This window comes from Battus philenor, unplaced genomic scaffold (assembly GCF_028537555.1).
Source record: "Battus philenor isolate CCGP_79_NKW_IND1 unplaced genomic scaffold, ilBatPhil1.0.hap1 SCAF_2, whole genome shotgun sequence".
Classification (NCBI taxonomy): domain Eukaryota; kingdom Metazoa; phylum Arthropoda; class Insecta; order Lepidoptera; family Papilionidae; genus Battus; species Battus philenor.
Window position 1 is genome coordinate 7648175 of NW_027181682.1, and position 24285 is coordinate 7672459.

Consider the following 24285-nt stretch of genomic DNA (forward strand, 5'->3'; position numbering starts at 1 on the left):
TTAATTAATTACAAGGCGTACTAATGTATTTACAAATTATATAACTAGTAACATTTATAACAATTTGAATGCATAGAGTAATGACTGAAATTACTAGAACAAAGTAATACCTGATTAAGTTTTATCACATTTCTTTAAGACGCTATTAAAATAATTATAGAATAATCAGAGCCGCTATAGAATGCTCAATTTTTGCTTATAATATTAGCAATACATTAAACAAAGGAATTAAAATCGTAAACACTCCATCACTGTAGTAAACAAACTTCTTATGCCTTACAAAACATCTTTGGAAATAAATTGCGTTTTACGTTCGTGTCATAACTCTAAATTCTTGTAACCGTAATATCGCATTATTGAAAAATGCATGTTTCGTGTTCAATTTTCCCTATTTCATTCGATCTGCATCGTATGAAAATTGTGACGATAACATTGCGAATATTGTTAAAAGAATTCGACCCGCAGTCGAGTTCATTCGCAGTACCAAGTAGTTCTTCTCACTTTCTTCTCGCCAGATCGGCGAACTTCTCCGGGCACCCCGCGAAGGGAATTATCTGTAACCAAAAGAGATATAAACTTCAGTGTTGTAAGTTTTCGAGCGGGCAACGATAAAAACAAATTTCCGGCATATTAAGAGTTGCTATCTTGTTAATCAGTAATTTTTAACTTTGTAAAGTTTTTCCTCCTGGTACTAGTTTCACTAAATGAGATAAACTGGACAATGCTTTCGTTATCGTTTTCGAGGGGCAAAATATATACATTAATATGATCATTAAACTTTGCGGGGCAGAATGATCTATTGCAAGCAACTTTGATCGATTTGTGACGTATGAAAATTTTACACATTTAATTCTTAATTTACTGTTTTCTACAAGACTTTCAAAAAATATTTAAATAACAATCTTTCAATCAAATGCTTACAGAACAACTATATAACAATATATTTCTATTCACAGTTTTCTTAAAGCAACGTTTACAAATCTAAATACTAAGATGGCAACTCTTATAATAAATTTATACTGCGTCCATAAATCAAAGTGATAAATGAAAACTACTAACTACCACAGACAAAAAACATAAAGCCAATTCAGAATCCAGCAGATAGAATAAATTAATTACAAGCTTAGCAAAGTCTTAATTTACTGACCTAAAACAATTCAATGGTGTAACGTCACGTATACGAAACCATCTAAGAGACCTGGAGAAAGATGTTATTTTGTTTGTTGATAACTATTTCACATAAAAAACAGAACGCTTAGTGTACGTGCAATGTATGTGCAGAGAAATCTGTTGTTTAGTCATTGTTGAAAAAGTGCTTACATTTGTCATCGCTTCTCTCAGTTTCTGATGACTCTTGGCTGTTCATTGAAACCATAGATATTCTCTTATTACGTTGCTGCAGAAGAAGTTCTAGAAAGAAAAAAAACACAGCTTTAATACGTATGTTGAGTGCAAACGAAAAGTCATTAAAGAAATGTTAATTTTGTAGGTAATCTTTTAGTCCATAAAATAATACTTTTTTTAATTCCACACGTCGAATTAGAGTAATAATTCATTTATAAAACTGATAAAAGTATAAAACTTTTTGTATTTCAAGTTTAAGGGTTGGTTGACACATGTCGTATAAGTTAGGAAACAGTTTTAATCTTTATTTTAATAACATATGGGAACATACTGATCCTACATAAATGCTAGTTTTAGTAATAGTTTAAAAATAGCATGATAAATAAAATATAAGGCAACAGAATTGTTTAGCGAATAATCTGACACGGATATAAGACATCATATTTTTGATAGTGAACGGTATCGGACAATTCAGCTTGCTCTATTTATATATTTCAAACGAAAACCGGTATTAATATAAATCCGCTGCGAGGACGCCTACCGTAACGATTCGTATTCCACTTTGCTATCTTTCCGCGGCCTCACCTGCCCGACTAAACGCAACCTGATAAAGAACTAGCTGATAAATAACGATATTACTTTGAACAAAGAACCTTGGATTTTGTGAATTATAAAGAGTTTTATTGCAAATCGTATTTTTATTCATTCTGTAGTTGATACATTTTTAATATTTTAACGTTTAACATAATACTAAAATATTATAAACGCTTTTTTTCTTGCATAAAATTTTTTGCATTTCATTTTAAAGTGAGAGTAATGAATCTATTAAAAAATATCGTGATACGAGCAATAGACATCAGCATAATTATCGCCAGCAATATTTTTATTTTAAATTTTAGATTTAAATACGCAAAGTAGTGTTATACAATACAATGGATATAAATTTAGAATTCAAATGATAACATTCCCACCATAAATCGGCAGCAATAGCCGACGAGCAAATGTTGATAATTTAAAGCACAATATTGATAGCAACTTGCCGGTATTGATGTCTCACACTGCAGTTATTGTTAGAAAACAGTCTTATTCCAACTACACCAAAACGTTTACAATTAGTTCATTAAAACTAATTTATAGCCTATGATAACGCCAACCTATAGAACAACAAGGCGCCAATGTCAGTGTTATACAAACGTTTGTTATAAATAAAGGATGACATGCCGACAAATAACTTTCTTTAAATGTTTTTTTTTATAACTTAGTTTTAATAGGTCTTACTTTACATGAATCAAGATTACTACAACATTCACAAACTCAAGTAGAATTAAATTAGAAAACAAACTAAATACACATATTATACCTGTAGCATTCTAATTCAAAATACTACCGATGTAGCACAAATCTAAAATGTGTTTTGTTAGACAAAACCCATTTACGTATTTGAGAAAAAAGCAATTGTCGCTTAATAGGGTTGTTGTAACAAAGAAACGTTACAAGAAAGATTTATACACCAGTTTACGCTTATCGATTTGATCTTTGCGAGAATGTGGCATTGTTACGCCGAGAGTTGGAAACGATCGCACTTTCGCCATTACGTTCCTTCAACGCTTTTCCTATAAAATTTTCTTAAAGATTTTTTCTTCTTGGAGACCCGCGCAAACGACAGGGGCGAAGCACATGTTTAAAATGATGTATAATCTAAACGCTCAAAGGATTATACCCCCTATATTAATAATAAAATATTGACATTAAATTCTTTTCGTGGTAAACATACATATATCTAAAATAACAAAGCATAGATTGATTCATAAATCATCAATTATGAATTCAATAGTTTATTTAAGAGATTGATAAATTTAATTTAAAAAAAAACCTATAGAGTCTTATAGTCGTTAAAGGGGTCGAGTTCGTTGCGTTCCCACCGACGGGCACGCTGCACATGCAGACGAGTGGCCAACACGATGCGCAGTCATCGACCCCGCGTGCGTCAGCCGACGATACTCTTTATCGTATGCTCTTCCGTCACGTACCAAGACGGGGAGCAGATGACGGTCAATTAAAAAGTTTGTTCGTATTAACTATGCGGGAATTGCTGGCAGACTTGCGCGCCAGATGAACTAAATAGGGTTCTTTATGTAAAGTGTCTGAACTCCACTCATAGTTCATTTCATGATTTATAATAAAGAAAGGAAATTGTCATACATGAAATCCTAAATTACATCTGTTGTTTTCCCTTCAACGGCAACGTGTTTTCATAACAATCGCTTCTGCAATATTATTTAATGACTACAAATAACGGCACTATTACCTAAGCAACTGAGTAATGAATTCTAATATTCAATATACATTCTTATTCATTCTCACCCTGTTTACCTAAGAGTACGCACATTTGTAAACAAAATTATTTCAATAAACAGTAGCGAAAATGACGTTGAAAAATGTTCACTCTGCGAGGGTAATTTTCTACTTAATATATTAAAATGGATGAATCCCGTCTGCCCGATAGCAAACATATCAAATGTCTAAGCGTGTGTTGCGAAATCATCAAGTCGTATTACGCTGAGGGTAAATAATTGAATATTTCCTGTTAGGTTCGCTAAATTATTTGACATTCAGACAGCCGTCTTATGTCTTTGTTTAATAATATCACATTGATAATTATTCCCATTTTTCTTTAACGTTTACTATAATTCTAATATCATATGTATGTCCATATTTTCATATTTCTTAACCTCATTTCACATTTTCTCATTTAACATTTCAATTATTTTTATTGAACCTTTGCATGTTAAGTAGTTATTGATTTCTATATTCATTTATTTATAATAATTCGTTATTGTGCATTAAAACACATTCTTTCGAATTAATCTGAGGAAATAATTTCAACTCTTACATACATTTCTATATACATAAAATGATAGCTTATTTCCTTTGGTCGCGCTATTCCTCGAAATTGACTTTACAGGTTTCATGTCTTTATTTACTTTGTAGAATGTAATTTACGATTTTGCGCCAATACAAAAATTGCACAAAATATATTATTAAAACTTTGCGCATTTGACAGTTCGCTACAAGCATTGCGCATTTGAGAGTACGTATGTCGGTCACTTTCCACCCAATTCATCACACAATTGTTTATTTATTACACATTTAATTATTAATAAAATGATCACTATGACATAAGTCACTATAGTTATATTTTCTATTACAATACGACAGGCACAATAACTTTTGTTAGTATAGTCTATCGTTAGTATAGACTTTTTAAACAAATTTTTAATTATTTTTTTATATACATGACTTTCGATCATAGACTAAGCACATTTTAAATGTATAATATTTTTTTGGTCTCTAACAAATGTAAATCGCCTGTTAGCATTTACATATTTTTTAAGGCGAATAGGCAAGACCTCTTTTCATATTACCCTTCAATATCTTAAGCTATACGGAATCAAACGGTAAAAAATACATTTACGTAACAATATGCACAAATCAAATTAACATCTGACTGCTCCGTTTTTAATAGAGTATTTTGTATTATTTTTTATTGTTTCTAAACTTTTGTACCTATAAGTTGTATACTGACAATTTGATTATGCACGCGAAATAAATTACAAACCACAACTTACGAATAGGCATTTTTAATAGTTACTTCCGAAAAGTTCAACATTTAATGGTTATGTTACTGTTTGGTAATTTTACAAAGAGAGTTACATAAAACGGTGTAGTAGTTTCCGGCGGGTTCCTGCGCACTTGTAACAATTGCGGCGAGTGCAGAGTCCGCAACGGACAACTGATGTGAGCGGACACGACCCAACGCTTCCAACACGGAACTAGCTCCTAGAATCCTGCTTTATTAAGTTAAACTACTCGTGCAAAAGGGTGTCCTCTTTGAATCACGTGACAGCTCGTTTTCCTAAAATAAATTTTGAACACAATATCTACTAGTCGTTATGATAAGGCGTCCCGCTGTTTGGCGTATGATTATAAACAATACAAACATGAGTAAAGACAATTTTAAATGAAACGTGTCTTTCTATCTAAGCGAGCATACCTGTGACTTTAAAATGTTATGTTTGAAAATAAATATATTAATGCTTAATAAACTAAGATTTCTTTAGTACATTCCAATGTATAGAATGATTGGTAATAGGTTAAAAAGCTTTAACGGCCTGAAAATTAATTGTTGTTAAAACTATATAATTGCTATAAAAACTTACCTTTCTTTTGCATTGCTTGCTCCCACAACAAAGACGTAATCTCTTCCACCCATGAATTCCTAATTACTGTATCTCTGGTCTCCAATTTATAAGATTTCAAGTTACGTTTTTTGTACCATATCGTGAACTTGTACAGGTCTTGTTCCTTAGCAGTAATTCCGAGGTCATCGACCGGAATGTGATCTTTGTAAATAAAGAACTCCACTGTTAGTTGCTGAAAAATTAAGAGTAACTTGTTGTTAAATGCTGGGTTTACAAACAATTATTTAAAGTTTTGACATTTCTTAAGTTTCCTAAAGTGAAAAGAATACTAAAATGGTTTTAGTGTCTTGCATAAATTTAAACTCGCAGGATAAAATACAATTAAAAGTAATGTTCTAAAAATGCATGACGCACAGGACAGCGTCGAGTATTACATATTGTGAGACTTGTAGTTTTAATTGAAAATATTTTAATCTGCGGTGTGAACTACGGATCTCCGGTGAAAAACGAAAAGAACGAACAATTACTATGCTTCTACAGATCCTTTGTTGAAACGTTCTAATTTTATCTTGATTTAATAATATCTCAAGCAGAAAAGTTGTTTTTGCATAGTATTAAGACTAATTATTTACAAACAGTAGAAGTTTTTCCCGAGTAATTACGTGTTTTACGTGTCATCGCATAGTAAAGGCAGTGCGTGGCAAGTAGCCATACCATAGCATTGACAAGGCCGTTTCCTGTCAGCCTATTTAGTTAAAACTCACGTTATTAAAATTTCAACCTTTTTTGTATTGTGATTATAATTTGTGTTATACCATTAAAACATAGGTCTTCTTTTAGTTTTATAATAAAAGCGGGAACGAAGGAGGCGGAATGCATCGAGAGTTGTACAACAAATTGAAAAAATGAAAAAATAGAAATCTACTAACACTGCTTACGCGTTATGCTGAAAATTTTAAACAAAATTTGTTGATAAAATTTTTATGCACAGCAATGTACGATGTTTATTACTTTTTGTTTATAATATCGACGATTCTTGATCTGTTGATTATTTAATAACAATATCTCTGTCTTATCAATACTGCTTACGACCCACATGAAAAAACTAGTAAAGTTCTTATGATAAAGAACCTTTAGCTAACAGGGTTAAATAGTTTGCGCAGCAGATAAGTGGGTCGCTAGTCGTCAGTAATGCCTTCATCCAAGACATCAGCTGGCGACGCCGGAGCGGCGCGTCCACGCAATAAACTACTTTTGTAATGCCGTTCAATATTTCATTGTGCGCCATGTTAAGTGGGAGCTCCGATATGATTAGTTTGAGCAAGGTCATAAGGAATACAAACATGTTCATTCTATTACTATTAAAAACTTTTGGTGTTGTTAAATTCCCAGAAAGTCATAAAAGTTAAATTCCTAATACAAAAAAATAAAAGTTCATGGGAACATATATTCAAACATGGCATTATCGGAATCAAAAATTATAAAAACTTAGGAAGATGTTATAATTTTAGATTTTTACACATAACACAAAGGTTTGAAAATTGTATTGCGTAAAATAACCAAAACACTATTTTAAATAAAGCTACATATCGTGAAATGTTTTAAATAAAAGCGCTATTATATAAATGTAAGTGAACAGTTTCATTTCGATATTCGTTAACGAGTATTGGCCTAAGAAGAACAAAATGACTTAATGTCAAAACATTGTTTACGTTGACTTGTAACTCATATTAATTGTTTTGTAGCAAATACGCGCCTTAACAATGACAATGTTTCCTTATCATCTGGACAGTAGGCACAGACTGAGGCTAATGGGACAATATTAAAATAAAACACTAATATTTTTATTGTAGATTGATAAGTAATGACTCATTATGCAAATGACTCAATCTTATAACGCGAACGCAGTGGCAAATAATATATTAATTAAAAAATATAAATTGCAAACTTTATCAGTGTACACTCTGATTTGTAAAAACAATTGATTACTGGTGGTTATTCACGAGAATTGTAATAATTCTGTGGTTCAAACACCGAAATACCTAGTGGCTCTGTAAACAAAGACTTGTCCTCTGTTACTTATTGCCATAGTTTTACTTAATATTTTATTTATTCGTTTTATGTCTTCACAAATTTAAACCAAATGGTAAATGTATCGTTTATAAATAATTGTAACTCTTATTTATATGATAATTAATATAAAAATAAATATGGTTACACTAAATATTCTCGTTGCTCACAATAACAAAGTCCTATTGCCATTTTCAATCAAGACGATTCGTCTAAGAAAACAATGAGTACAAAAACCAAGATATCGTACTGCGTAACTACGGAAGTACGTCTGTAAGGCAATATGCAGCTTCATGTTTCAGCCACCGTGTTTTAGCGTTATCGATTTTGTATACCTATTTGAACAGAAAAGTATTAACAAAATTGAAGGCACTTTTATATCAATCTTATTAAAACTTATAGAATATATATATATATATAAATATATATACTAATTATAAGTAAGAATATAATTAGATGGAGTATGCTTATTGCATTTGAGACTTTACCATACAAAGTCAACGTTCATAATATCAGCGATGTCTCAAAGGAAATCGAAATGAGATTATTTTGAACACGTTAAAGGCCTTACTACACTGACACTTAACCTTAACTTAATCTTGATTTACTTCGTTAAAGAGGAAGACTTTGAATTATTAAATTCGGGGTATTAATTTAGTTTTAATAAAATAAAAAGAAAGACATCCGTTGTTCTCTTACAATAACAATTCTGACCCTGAAATCTGCACACTGGCGCTTAAGCAAACCTCCAATTTAAGACACGTGAAACATTCGTTCAACATGTTCGTTAACAAGAACAATTTATTATTTTAAAAAGTAGAGGCATTTGGATTTAATTATTACACTAAAAAAATGATCAGCTACTTTAAAACATATCTAATTACTGGTTTCCTCTGAAAATGCTTATCGAAGGCCACAAAAAATACAATAAAATCACGTTTTCATAACATTTTTTGCAGAAATACAGTGATTGCGCAATATTTAAAAAATAAGCCCAGCCCACAATAGTAAAAACAACATAGCCGGCTGCGTTATTATGGTTGTACGTGAATATACTATATCCAACTACATGCAATCCGTTTTAAAGTATCAAGTACTAACCTTCCGATATACAGCTGTGATGAGCACAAGTTTGTCAAATAGAAATATCCTCATGAGCTGTCTCCGCCGCCTGGCACTATCCATAGCGTAAAACTCGTTTTGTCGCAGTAGTCGTCCTTGGTTTAGTAAATTTAAATACGGCTGGAATTACAAGCACTACAATTTAATACCTAAAATACACTTACCGTATGTTTATAATATTTTCTCAATAAGTTTAATAAAATTAAATTTTATTACATCAAAACCTAAAAATAACTTAGTTATAGATAACGAGACATAAATTTGTAATAATATAGTCCTTCTAGATATCTGATAAGACATCGTAAACCCACATATTTCATTAGTGTTTCTAGGTAAGCCCTTATCTGTTATTTGTGTACCTCGGGTATATGTATATGCGTCCAATCTTTTTCCATTTACTTTTAGTATACACGTACTTGTAATATTACTCACCGGACAGTCTCTTATATTCTCGAGCGCCATTATACCATCAACTGCCGTTAGTACGCACTCGACCATAATCTTCGCTAGCTTCAAACTTTCCAAAGGCGTTTCGTCACTGTCGGAAGACTCTCCGTTGCTTCCCCCTGTTTCGTCACTATCGACACTTAGTTTTGATATCCTAGAATCCGATTCGCACCTTTCGTTGTCATAATTTGTATAAGTTTTTACTAAGTCGTCCAGAAATAGTTTGTATCGAGGTATCCTTTGCACCGGCTCCAATAGGTAACTGGAGAGATCTAATCGGTCTCCTAATTCCAATTGTTTTGCCTGAAAAAACATTTATTTTCAATACTTACTCAACGCAATGAAATTATAAAAAACCTTCGATGTACACGTGTAGTTAATACAAGTGATACTTATAGCGCCTTTCACATTTCGTCGTGTGAAATTAAGATCGAATGTAATATAATAATGATTAAAAAGTGGGATTACTGGTGCAGAATTCAAGTAAGTAGACTGAGAAGTTTATTAGATAGGAAATAGAACGAAACGATACATAAACTTTCACTTATCTAAAAGTATATCGTGTTCTTATTTTCAACAGTCTATTATCATAATTATAGTAAAATCATACAAGTATTGAATTCGACAATGTAAATTATAACAAAGTTATAAGACCTACGTCAAAGTAACCGAAGCTGATATTCAAAGTTTCAGCTAAGTTATTAGAATATAGGTGAGGAGCGTGCATGAATAACGGTGTTTCCAACTGTTAGGCTCTTGTTCAACCGCACTTGGAATCGCAACCGCCGTAGGTTACACAAATGACGAAATAATACGAGGCATGCACTGCTGTTGATTAAAGCTACTTGCTAGACGATGATGCCGACTATAAATAATTTCACAGAGATTTTGTGACAGAAAATTTCAAGTAAAAAAGTGATCGTTTTTATAATTGAAACTAATCAATTACATTCCTATTAGATAGAAATAGAAAAATCTCTAGCCATAGCCCTCTTGATGGCTCATTAAGCGACTGTGAGCATCCCCATAAAGCCCAAAGTAAGATACTACTTCATAAATCACATTGTAACTATATGTATATATATATATATGTAACTATAAATGTAATTATTTGTAAGAGAGGAACAATATGTAGAGAACATTAAAAGTATCTTTATTTATGTTTTTAATGCCCATCTTAGCCAACTAACAACGTAAAATTAAACATAATAAGAGTAGCCAAAAGTGAAACTTTTGTACCGGTACCTTTTAACAAATCGATAAATAAATATTTAAAAATTTTGATTTCTCTCGACATATCCAAAAAACCACAACAACTTGTTCTTGATTTACAGTGTTGTTGTAAATGACAAATTCTTTAATAATTTAAAAAAATAATAATTATAGCATTATGTTTGCATTTTACAAATATTATTATAAATTACGGGGTTCCCCGAAACAACAAGCCATCTTTTCAATTCGGGATGTACCCGGTGATTAAAAATAAAAAAATATAACTGAAATGCTATCCGTTTCCTGTTCTAGATTACAGTAAAATTATCTGTATTAATTTCCTTTAATGTATATAATGGGAAAACCCCAAGGGAATAAATTATGTACATACATATAATGTAAGTAAAATACTAACCTGGAAAAATTGTTTATGTTCGTATACCAGTCTAGTGGCTCTCTTATTATTCCTCGAGTACATGACGTACATATTAAACCTCTGCTCCTGAAAAGAAAAGAAACGAATGATATAAACGAACGATTATAAAGAAATCAAAGTTATGATATAAACAAAGCAAATCAACCAAGGAACAAACAAAGTCAGAAGTATATCTCATAAATTACATACTCCCTTAGGGAACTGTATTGTGTTTATACAAATATTTTCAACAGTATACTCAATAAAGATTTTCTATTTGTTTGCTTAAGCGAATTAATAAGTTTATCAATTTTAAGATTACGACTTCAAGCGCATTGAGTCGCTGAGAAATAATTAAGAAATAATAAATAGCTGCACGTTTAAAGTTCACATATGCACTGACCCGAGAGAGTATTTTTTTATAACTTCTACCCTTTTTCGATACGCAGTGAAATCTATTGCTTTCACAAAACAATATCGAACCGAATAAAACTATCCACGATCCGAGTGGTAAGTCGTAGAACTGTGTAGAATCGTGCATTACCAGTAACATTGATTTAACATAGCCATTTAAAGCAGAACTATGGCCTTAGAGCAGAAATCTCTTTCCTTGCACTTTATGGATCATAATGAATTGATGAACAGCCCGCTTCGATTGGCAGCATTAACAAGGCGTAAAGGCACGCAAACCACCGGACCGTGACACCGATGTTTTAAAAGTTTTTCTGTTGTTTCTTTTAATCGGTCAATAGCCGCGCTGTTTAAAGTTTATTTACTATTCATTTAACTAATGGTTAAATTAACTAACTATAAATTGATGTAATTTCTGTCTAGACATTCCTGAAATATCCCCTGTTGCTAATAAAAAGCATCAAAAGTTATAATAAGAATTAAACGATTCCGTGCTACCATTTCAAAGATTTAAAAAAAATATAATAAATACATCCAATCATCTAAATAATACATAATAAACACGTACAAATCTCCTAAAACACTGTCCCAATTTCCTGAGATCATTCTCACAGTCTCTCAACGCCGGAAGGAATTCCTCGGCGTGAAATCGGCATATGCGCTCAATGTTAGCAAAAATGTCTGGTTTCATCCCTCTGAGCGACGGCGGTATGTCTTCTCGAAACATCTCAGGGATGTAATCTTCAACCACATGTTTCAAACGCTCCACGTAAACATTTTCCGTGTGTAACAACTCGTTCACACGCTCCGTTAATCGTCTGTAACAAAGAAATTGTAGATAAATACTTCATTCTCAATTATTACATACCATATGTTAGTTAACTTTATCCGTTACCTACCTACCAACACGTATATTCTTAAGAATTATTCACGATTTACGTAATCATACTAATTATAGTAACGTACCTTTACGGCATCAGACAAAACTACCCATGATTTCGACATTACCATTAAAATTATCTATTTGTGATTTTTTGACATTTCTAACTTTAGCCATACACCTAATTTTTACCATGAATCAGAAGCCCGAACAGACTTATCTACTGTTACTGAAATCTTACGCAGTACAGAATAAAAAGAAATACGTATTTCTGATTTATCATTAATTGAATAAATATTGATTATAAGCAACGGTCAATAAAAAGTATTTTAACTTTTGTTATAATATGATTACGTTTTATCGTAATGCTTATTCCTGAGTAAAGTTTAACGATTGGTAGGCTTCTTTTTAAAGAAAAAAAAACTTAATTGAATTTTGCAATTTAAATGTGCAGCACTTAATTGATTGAGAGCCAATTTGTGCTCTTTTACTCTGGAGAGTGATTCCCAGAAAGTTGATATTTGGACTCTGTGAGTCTTACTACTAATAGAAATACTCTGGTCAGCAGCGGTTCCCACGAAGCCCAAATTAGAACTGCTTAAAGGCTCATCCGATGTCCCTCAAGTTGTCAAGTGTTATCGGATGTCCTACGCGAGAATTGTTATTTATAGGATCCTTTATACAACTTACTTGCTATTATCAATGTCTAAAAAATGTACATCATCTCTTGTTAAATTTAAGGATTGATTTCTATATATCCATCTGCTCCGTTTATAACAACTGTATGTTACTTTTTGTGTGTTCACTTGCTAATTCGCTTATTTTATGTTTCGATTAGCGCCAATTGTTGACAGCTATGGAACGGGTATTTTATAAATTACTCCGTTGTTTGTAAAATAAAAGTGTGGTTATTGCAATTTTTCTGCCTTTCGTCTCCATAAAAACCTCCCATATGCCGTAACGAAGGGATAAAAAATATCAGAACTGGCGTAGCCGTTCATAAGTTTTTGCGCCTGTCAACACATTTGGTTACTAATAGTTTTTACATAAATAATGTAAAAAAATCATAACACCTCGTGCATACGTAACGGCGAGTACAAGGTCGTGAAATATTGTATACTAAAAACACAAATGTAAACTTGGCATCTACGCCGATTGCGCATCATCAAAAATAAAGGTGAACGCGCTTCATTTAATACTTTAGTAAAAGAATAAAATTGATTTAAAAATAATTGATTTGGTCTTTTTATTAGAATATTAATATATGCCAGCTTATTTATATTAGCTAGCTGACCCCCTCGCCACCACTTCGCAACGCCCACTCAACTCCCTTGCGTGTGGAAGTTCGTAAAATCTAATATTCCAGATGACGTTCTCAGCGATAGGAATATTTCTTCCAAATTTCAAGTCTCTGACTATACTTCAAGATAACTATACTCGATCGCATATTCTGTTGTATAACCTGTTTTAATTGATTAAATACAACTTTAAAAATAATGACGTCAAGTATCAATGCCAAAGGTATGAATCATCACAACAAGGTGCCAAAATAAATTACGTCACCTCTATGAGTTTCGACACCCCACGCTGTGACGTCACGGTTTGAGCATGTAAATAACGGTAAACAAACCAGTTTGATATAAGAGAACATAAGACAAATCATTGTAGCAAACAAATATTTAACTTATCTGCGTTATCAAAACTAAAGTGGTCTTAGAAGCTTTATTAAAGTTTTTATTACTCACTTGCATAATGCAAGCGCTTTGAAGAGGTGCATGTAAATTGCACTTAAGAAGTGTTATGTAAAAGTTCCTCTATGGGTAATTTAATACATTTACAAAAAATTCAACAGTAAAATAAATCTTGAACTAAAAAGTATTAAAAAATTTAATTTCGCAATTGCATTTTAATTAAACAATTTATTCAAATGAAGTATTAACACAATTACAACTACATATTCACGAATTGTCGTATATTCGATGATAAACTTAACCTAATTTCATTCTGCTCAAAACTAAACTCTAATTTGGTTCATTACGCTGTTTCAAATTTTTATAAGTATCAAAGTATACGGGAATTTCACCTTTAATGGGTCTTAAATGTTTTGATAATTTTGCGTTGTTCTGGTTTTAAATTTATTTGTTATAATTAATTGTTACTTGTGGAGTCTGAAAACTTTTATTTGTTATTAAATGTCGTTGGTGTTTATACCGTCAATATTATTTATGATAAATTAAATATTATGTGAAATATTTATTTCATCTTGTTTAAGATGATTGTTTTTGAAAATCAAATAATTTTATATACAAATTGTGTAAGAAAATACGATTTTTTTATGAAATGGCGGTTTTCGTCACATATCTAATGTGTTTCGTGCATTACGACTTGGACCTTAGGGAAAAATCTTCAGGTTTTTCGTTATGGAATCACGTATACCTGAGACACGCTTGTTGACATTGTTCTTTTTAGTTGTACATAATCGGACACTAATCTTTCAATTTAATTTATTGTTTTAAAATTTACATTCGATTCCTGAAAAAAAATGTAATTAATTATAACTTCGTTTATTTATTTATATCAAAGATTGACAACTGTAGCTAAGTATTAACATAAAAATCGTGTTATTACAAATTACGTGTTATTAAGATCCGATTACATGCCTTTATTTTTATTTATATATTAACTCTTTTTACACATTATTTAATGGCGAACTTAATGCCTTATATACATTCTCTACCAGTCAAGCCAATTATTATTACCATTACCAATTTAATGCATGTACATCACTTGTTAGTATCGTAACGAAGTCCGCAATTCCGAAGTTCGAAATTATATTATTCGCTTTGTCAAATAACTGATTAATACAATTAATAAACAATAATTCAATAACGTTATACTTTTGCGGTTTTTATGCTGCATGCACTACTATATTTCATAAAAAATACGTAATAATAAATGGATTAATTAGCAAGTAGCTTCCTCTCCAGTTCACTACACATCGTTATTAATGAAATGACTCACTCATTTGGGCAGATAGGTCTATTACGCCCTATTTAACGTCCACCATTACGCCAATTATTCTTATGCAGTTACGCACGCAATATTTAACTAAGAGAAACGTGTTGCATTGCGGGCTTTAAATTCGATTCTCGAAACTATTACAAAAAATAACATAATTCGAAGGCATAATAATATTATAATACAATAAGTACCCTGTTTAACGACAAATAATATATTACTATTTCTTCCCACAAATCTGAGTATGTTCATTCTTCTATTCCTGTCCATTTACGTAGGAATACCCCATCGGAATTAGAGAGCGTGAAAAGTATATTATATTTAAAAAGAAGGTTTTAAACCTATTTTGAGAAGAATTGTGCTAAATTTACGCTGCTTGTGTAGTGCATTGTATATTTTTATACTAATTTCATAATAAGGATATATTTATTACATGCATAAATTTAGTATACTGTTTTGAAATGTTTTGTATTATTTTTCTTTCACATTTACACACCTGTCTACTTGTATATCTCTGCACCACTGTAGGTTAACATTAAGTCGGCCATTGCACATAATGTATAGAGAATAAGTAAAAAAAAAATTCGCATATTTTTAGAACATCCTGATATAAATCTAATTCAGAACGAACTTTTAAATTGTCTAGAGGTAAACAAAGTAAATGAAGCAAAACCAACGTGTACTGTGAATCAGGTAACACATGTCAAAAAGTTTTTCATTTTATACATTCCTTTTTGATGTCAAGTGATATTGCTCTTTATGGCTTTAGAAGCTTCATCGATCTGACAGCTTACGGATCCAGAAGCCACGATCAAAACAGTGTGTACAGTTTATAACACGACTGGTGAAACAGACGCAGCCCAATGATCAGGTAACTGAATATTTAATTATTTCACCCGGATGCTGATGCGGTGAAACAATTGACAGGATAATTTGTATATTGCAATATTTTTAAAAAATATTCGGTTCCTTCAGAAAACTACGAATACAACTACTTTCAGAAGAATATTTTTGCTCCGGGTTGGCTTATACAGTTAAATCTACTACAAAGTTGTTACTTTAGATATATTCTTTCCAGTATCATTAAGTCAAAATACTACGTGCCTATATCGAATGTCACGCACTTAGCGTGGCCAGTAGATTCACTACATACACCTCTTAAATAGCGTAGTGAATTAACGCACTACTATTAAGTTCTAAAAACAGATTCCTTCGATCTGTAGCAAAAACAATAATAACTACGTTTGCATATTCCACAATCTTCCATTTAAACTATAATTATGTATGAATTAAAGCGTCATTCCATTTTATCAGCTGACTGGCATTCAATAGCACCCTTACAATTTAATTCTAATACGAATTTCATATTGCAATATCGATAAAGAAATATATCAAACATTAAAATCATTTATACAGCTTCATGTTCCAATAATAGTGTACTAATATGGATGATCTGACCGCATTATGCTCAGCTCTAGTTGATTATGTAAACAAACGGCCTCGCCGCCGCCAACGTCCACGGCTAACACAACATTGACATACACGAATCGTGCAGATTATAACGTTTACAATAATATACCATACAAACCGCGCACTATTTCATAATTTAAACTTCATTTTTGGTTTTTAGTGAAAGCAAAATGATAAATTGCAAAAATAAGGAGTTACGAGCTTCGCAGTTCGTTTTAACTAACCATCAAACGACGATATATACAGGTGCTCATTTGATGTCGATTAATGTATGGTACACTCTATTCAAAGACCAATACTTTGAAAAATAATAAATAATTTAAAGATAGTATAGTAAGTAGTTCTTTTAAAATTGGATTAGTACATATATAAATTAATTATTTATTACTATCTATATGAAATTTGAACTGCCAAAGGTAATTGACTTGTCGCATTTTAATATAAAAATGAATTAACGTAATATAAAAAGTAAAAGTAACATATTAAACAATTATCATTTATACAGGAAGATTGGAAATAGGTGCAAAAGCTTTAAAGATTTCTGCTGACAACCGATCATATACATATACCCCCTTAAAACTTTTACACTAATCATCCTGTATACGGATACTCGAGATTATTATGAAGAATTATTGATTCGAAGTTCCCAGTAATTAAACAGACGATTTTATATGCAGGAGCAGCAAACTGTTATTTAACAGCGTTATTCGAGAAAAGCGAAGTACTCGTCCGGACAAGGCGAGCCATTTATACTGCAGCGAGTTCGTTAATTGTTGCCCCACTATTAAGTTTATTGATTTAATAAAATACCAATCCTACTAATGCACATCAATAAACAGATCTTATTAATTACATAAAATAGGTATTATTTGCCTGAGGAACATACAGCTTTAAAAACTATAGTGTGTCATATCGCTTTTGCATTAGACCATTTACTTTTGTCAAAATGCAACGCAAACATTACTAGATTCGGCTTTGGTAAAAGCCATAGATACTGAAATTACTGAACAAGATGCAATATTCGAGTAGGTTTAAAATAACCATCAGTTTTAAAGGACCGTATAACTTGCTATCTAATGAATCGACTACTCCGTCCGTCTCTTTTTGGTATTTAAGAAATAAATAACAACGAAAACACTACAAATACATTAATTAATATTTAAGTATGGAGTAAAGTTCCTTTACTTATAAATTGAAAGAGAAGTACGATTACGTTTAAAATATAACATACAAGTTTATCGTAAGCATGTACGAAAAATGTCAAAACTAAAATTGGTTATTGTTTTTCGAAAAATAAACGCTAAGCAAAGCACGTCCGTTCGTTGTTATTGAGTTTTTGTGTTGTTACTAATGGAGGCTAAACGTAAAACGTGAGCAACAAATAATCTCAATAAATAATACTATGATATTTAATATTAAATTATTATTTACATATATGAATTTACAAAAAGATTAACTTTTTTGCAACAATATCTGCCCTCTTACACCACATGTACCAATTAAAATATTTCTGAGTATTGGGGATTTCGTTTAATTTATATTTCAGAACAGACAAAACAATAATTTCACAGATATTTCAATAATTGTTAACAGTTGCCCTATATATATATGTAAGTTATTATTATATTGATCAAGACACCAACATTTCTTGTAGCGTCTATGTCGAATGAAACATGCGAATTGTGTACTTGAAAACCCCAATGTTCATTTACGATAGCTGCTAGCGAAACGTTCTCTATGCGAATGTTATTATAACATTAATTTTCTGACAGCAGCACCTTTGTTGATTATTTATTTTATAGATATGTATTGCAAAAGTCATTGAGTTTATATGTTCATCATAGTGTATATATATCAATGGTGTAAAGTGTAATCTATCCCGTACGTAATTACGTAACGTACGAAAATTCTATAATTTACTCCTTATATTAAATCATCATCAAAATCCTTAAAATTAGCGGTAAATAATATCGATAAGTTGAAGTTGTTCTAATTTTTTATTATAAAAAATAATATAAACGTGTCTCCTTATAAAAGAACTGTATGCACAAATTGCCGTGGGCTATGCCACGGTACAGATGTCTGCTGGAGACTTAAGGTTCAGTAGCGAAGACCACAGACCGCAAGGAGAGCGAGTAGATGCTGAATGCAAGCTGCTTTCAACCGGTCTTTCAGATAGACATTCCTATAGACCGCCAACTGCAGTGCCCCAAAAGATATCTATGAGGGAATATCCTATAATTGCCACGCTCGGCGGGTAGGCTGGCGTGTAAAATTATGGTATGCAGAGGATGCTGCTGCCCATCCACTAGAAATTTGTGTGTGAGCATTGGCAATCTTAAATAATTAATGCTCACAGTATAAATTATATTATATTGTATCCCGGGAATCGCGAAGAACGCAGGTTCCTCTGCTTCATCATTTCAAAACAAAACTTTTTCACGTAGACTATGTGGTGATTTCTTATAGCTCGTTCATAAACTAATTTTTACTATAAAAAGACTGTTATGTGACTGTAAACATGATGCGGTTAACTATTGTCTTTAAAAAAGTACCTTACATGCATAGAATACAATAATTATAGTGCAATACATTTATTCAAAATCTTAAATATATACACTTTTTGTACAAAGCATGACTTATTTTGGTTGTGAACAACTTGATATCTTTATTCAAATAGGCACTTACGCGTGCTTTTGAATTGACGATTATTTTAACATTGTAAGCAGTATGCTGCCAACGGCTCGAAAATTATATTTAATCCATTAAGTAGAGCCGGTTAGAAACTTAACTGATGATATTTTAAATGAAATTTAATAATTTTCCATGTGTAATTGTATGTGTAAATTATAACAGCAATTATATAAATGAGTCTATAATTCAAGTACCACACTCTTAGATCAACTACTAAAACTCTTGAATGCAATAATATTTATTTAATAACATACTTTTGATTTTAGATTTGAAGGTAAGGAAAAGGAGGTGTGAGGTACCTTGTGGAAGTTTATTACATATACGTTAACTCTAACCTATGAAGTAATTGTTAAGTTCGTTTTTTGAAGACGAAATTTATCTACGCAGTACGCCAAATTATTAAAAGAAACAATGTACCTCATATGCTCTCAAATTAAAACTCAGTAACTTTTCGCCCAAATGAATGGTTGGTTCGAAAATAGCTTCTAACCAAAGAGATTAGCCACCGGTATAAAAGTACATTATAGTTTGATTAGTTTAAACGCCAAATATACGCTCTGATTTTATAACCTCGTAAAAAGATTCAAGACACCTAAAATATACAAAAAGAGTATCAACAAAAATATAAATGTAAAATAATACGAAAATTCTCATTTCCATCTGAACTGACGTTTGAATTAATAACGGACGGATAAACAACTATATTAGTGCAATAGATCGCCTTTTAAGTCCGTTAATAACAAACAGCTATGAAATTATTTTTGGTTGTAACCTAAACATCATTGAAATATTGACATCAATTGTTCCAAAGTTATTGATACCAAACCTTTGCGCACCGTTCATTGAGTCAACAAAAAATGTCATGTTAATTTCTGTGCCGAAGTTAGTCACATTTATAAACATTATTTTCTTGCTTTGCCTAATAAATAATGCCAATTGGTATGCAACATCTCCTAGTGCAACTATTACTAATTAATAGTGTTTAATATTACAATTCATAATTACGGCAGGAATTCGTGTTTACTACTTTATGTGTAATTTATCGCTGACCCCCAAAGCAGTAGCAACAAGTTGATTTAATACAGTTAATGGAATTCTCTCGCAATTGGCCTGAACTAAAGATAATTTATGGTATTTAAGAGTAATAAAAATTATCATCAATCAGAAGTATAATCGCTACTAATATCATTTATTTTTAAAGATAACTATTAGATATCTTAGTTTAAAGTCAAAGAGTCCATAGCTTTACTCTATCTCGTTTCATTCAGAACGATACAAAAAGTATGAACGTATTATAATTATCGTTTTTCGTTTTAAACCGTATTAAGTAACGTGAAATACAATAAAGTTGTGAAGGCAAACGTAATAAATATTCTACCTTCATAATTATTAAATATGTTATCAGTAAAATTCCTAACATTTAATAAATTTTATACAACTGTGGGTTGGTTGAAAAATTTTTAATTAAATATATTCATTGAAAGTTTTATTACACATTTCAAATTATGGATTTTCAACTGTACTTGAAAATATCAGAGAAATAATTATTAACAACGAAAATTGTATTCAATACTGTCACTTAACTCGTAAATGTTTGATTGGTTATAGGTGTAAAAGCTTTAAAGGGGTGTATATATAGCTCATTTGTTATCAATATCAAAAAAATAATAAGTAACGTTATTATAACATAAAAACGTTTTCAAGTATTGGATTACTACATATTACCATAAATTATAGTTTATCTTCTGTCCCTGCAGACTATACTGCCATAAGTCATTGGATTGTTGAAAAAGTAAATTAATGTGACATATTTTTGATCACTTTATACAGGTTGTTTGGAAATAGGTGTAAGAAGTTTTTAAGATTTTTCGTTGACAAATGAGAATCAATGAATATATAATTCACCCCTTTAAAGGTTTTATACCAAAAACCGATTTGTTATATTTTTTATTATACAAAATGATTACACTGTACAATAAAAAATCTACATTCGATACTATTCTTTCAAAGTTTTACAGATTGCATTTTCTGGAGTGTGCGATGGAATTGCACCGTTTAGTTTCATCGTCCCCTTTTTTATCACCGGACGTTGAGACGCACGTCGGGCATCCATCCCTTTGTTGTGGACATTCGTCGCATTCGAAAGAAGCGTTTCATATCGTAATTTCCAAGCGGTAAAGCAATGTAGAGGTAAAGTTTGCCTGCATCAGTGTTATCCTTTAAGTATGACTTGGATTCCGTAAAGAGAAAAGTAATAGACTATCGCTAATGTATTACTATACATAATACTTAAAACATAATACTTAAATTCTTAAATTTGAAAACTATAAGATAAATCTTGTAGAACTATAGACTAGTAATTCAACTTAACGTTAAGCTGTGACGCAATGTTTAAGGGTACTACATTAGCGATAGTCTATTACTTTTCTCTTTACGGAATTATATATATATATATATATATACGTGTCATTTAGAACATTATGTTAGTAGACACTGATCTTCATATAAACACACAGATATAGTAACATTTTAGCGGCCGTTTTAGCTGCGTACCTGCCACAAACCATATGAATAAACATCAAGGTGAAACCACAGCACAGCGTCACCGCAACGTACGCCGTCGTGCAATTATCATATACCAGCCATTATAAGTTTGTACTGATTCACTTCAATCACAGGTTGCATAATTAAACGACCTTTAATAATGGCTTTGTAATAAAAGAAATCCTTAGCTGTGATCTACGCTTACATTTAATGACAAAACATTGCAGACGCTTTACTGCCAGTGATAGGATTACCAGGCTACTAGCAATAGAGATGCAGTTCCATACTTATTGTCACTATATTTTGTATACACCGACTTTATTACTATTCAATTACGAGGCTATAGCGTTGTACATACAGAAGCTGCATTATTATCATAAAAGTGACCAAACAACTAATACTAATTATTATCATTACTATTGCAGATTTGACACACTATTTGAACTACAGAGGATTATATGTTTATATAAATAAAAAAATACGTATATATAAAAACCAAAAATTTTCAACCAAAAAAACCAACGCCTCTAAAATTGTAAAAGCGACGAAAAAAGTGTCAGTGTTCAAGACAGTTCTGTACTTAAGACAATACATCTATACTTCTTACCCAACATACCTTAGCTCTAGTACACATTTATCATAATATACGTGTTTTTTCTACGAAAAAGTAGATTAACGGTAAAGTTTTAAAACTATTAAAGTATAGCTGCTGACCTTCACGCGTAGTAATCATAATGATCGAAATACGTATTCTAAATAAGAGTCGGGATTAAAATAACAAACTTTGGAATTTAAGTCGTTTTGATTGCAACGTCTTTAACCGACAAAGCAAAATGATCAATGGCTTTTGATCAGAATTATACACTTTTATGTTTATAGCCGTCTGAAATAATGGTAGCGTTATAAGCTAGTAAATTAAAGACGGATTATTGACTCATTAACTACCTATATTCATAATTTACATTTCAATTAAAAGTTGAAATATTTTTGGCCATGCAAATTTTTTTTACTTAATTCATCACACCTGCCGTATCTTAAACACGACAAAGCAATATTATCATTTATCGGTAAGTAATGATAGCTAGATATGCTATCGCAAATATTTTTAACAGATAGGCATAAAATAAAATGAACTACCTGCGATATTTCTCCTTTTTAGTTTCCACTGGTAACAAAACCGGTTCGGAGGACTTGGATACACACCATTCGTTCACTGCACTAACAGTGAGGAATTCTGTGTCAGGAGCGTGACATACTTCTGAACCAAACTCGTCCGAGGATACAGTAATGCTGTCATATTTTTGATAGGGTACCATGTCGAAAGAAGATATTGATTTAATACTGACATTGTCGTAGTTGCAGCGTTCAGCAGAAGCAACTGATACATCTGACAAGTTATCGCCTTCGTCACTTTCATATTCATTGATTAAAGTATCCGTTGAATGATCAGTCGATAGCGTATCAGTTTTACCGTCTTCGTTGTTCACCACATATTCTTCCCCTATTTCTTGTTTATCACTATCGGTGGTGTCGCTACTCTCTTCCGATGACTCTGCACTCGCTACCTTAGTTTCTTCTTCGCTATCCGATACTTCTGAAGTTTTTAATCGCAATAATTTTTCCAAGTCACTCTGTTTAACACCGTAAGACCAATGCGTTTCACCAGTATGTCCTTGACTTCCGATTGTAGATTTTTTCCTAATAACTGGCGGCTGTCTTGTTCGTCTTAACACAATAGGCGAACTTGGCGGTGTAGCAAAAGAATACTGTGTGCATTTTTCCATAGTTTCCGGTGGAATAGGTGATTTGCTATCAATAGATGAGGAGCTATCGTTGAAGGGTTCAGGCGGAGGAGGAGCTGGTCTATGAGGCTTTAACGTGTAAGATTTTCTATCTGACGCAAAGCCCGACGAACTTGATTCGTAACTAATTTCGGAAACGTTCGACAGAATTGAATTCACTGACACGTTCGAATGCCTGTCTTGCATATTACTAACTGGACATAAATGTTGAAAATGCACGTTTATTGGACTAACAACACTAGTCAAGCTTCCCAACACAAAGTCTTTGGATTTCTCGAGCGATTCACTGGAACCACTAAAATTGTTGACGGCCGTTCGTTCAAAACGCAATATCATCTCCTTAACAGAGGCCCTTTCTTTTCTGATAACAACGTCCTCGTTATCTGTGATATCTCCACTGGATAGGAGTCCGTCGTCGAAGCGGTTGTTGTTGTCCTCTTGCGTCATAATGACGTGCTGACGGTTTTAATATTGCACAAGCAAGAGCGTTTTGAAGGAAACACGAATCATATCAAGGCGCACATAAAGTGCGCATAAACTCGCGCGCGCGCGCTCGTTGCCACGAAAAACAATTGACTGAACGAAGCGCCCGCGCTACTGTCGTACCGCTCCACCCGCGCCAACGTCACACTTAACCGATAGCTATGAATCACT

General features: G+C 32.0%; 1 protein-coding gene across 2 annotated transcripts; it reads right to left on the reverse strand.

The window, feature by feature from the left end:
* On the reverse strand, positions 1–24184 carry LOC137922179 (triple functional domain protein-like). 2 transcript variants are annotated; one of them, XM_068765091.1, is made up of 9 exons: positions 22967–24184; positions 11792–12041; positions 10813–10899; positions 9171–9488; positions 8718–8858; positions 5565–5778; positions 1321–1410; positions 1148–1198; positions 477–554 (listed from the first exon to the last, which is right to left on the reverse strand). In XM_068765091.1, exons 1-8 carry the CDS (start codon positions 24076–24078, stop codon positions 1158–1160), a joined length of 2253 nt encoding a protein of 750 aa, XP_068621192.1. In that variant the 5' UTR covers positions 24079–24184; the 3' UTR covers positions 477–554; positions 1148–1157. The 2 variants fall into 2 exon arrangements, with proteins under 2 accessions (XP_068621191.1, XP_068621192.1); XM_068765090.1 differs by lacking the exon at positions 1148–1198 and having other exon boundaries at positions 1–554.
* Between the last annotated feature and the right edge of the window lie 101 nt (positions 24185–24285).

Bases quoted from the DNA above. Each gene is read 5' to 3' on its own strand.
- LOC137922179 (XM_068765090.1), bottom strand. From the start codon at position 24,078: ATGACGCAAGAGGACAACAACAACCGCTTCGACGACGGACTCCTATCC. The intron at 12,042-22,966 runs GTAGTTCATTTT...TCTTTGTTACAG, and splicing joins AAAAAGGAGAAATATCGCAG to ACGATTAACGGAGCGTGTGA. The intron at 10,900-11,791 runs GTACGTGTTTAT...TTTTCTTTTCAG, and splicing joins GACAGTGTTTTAGGAGATTT to GAGCAGAGGTTTAATATGTA.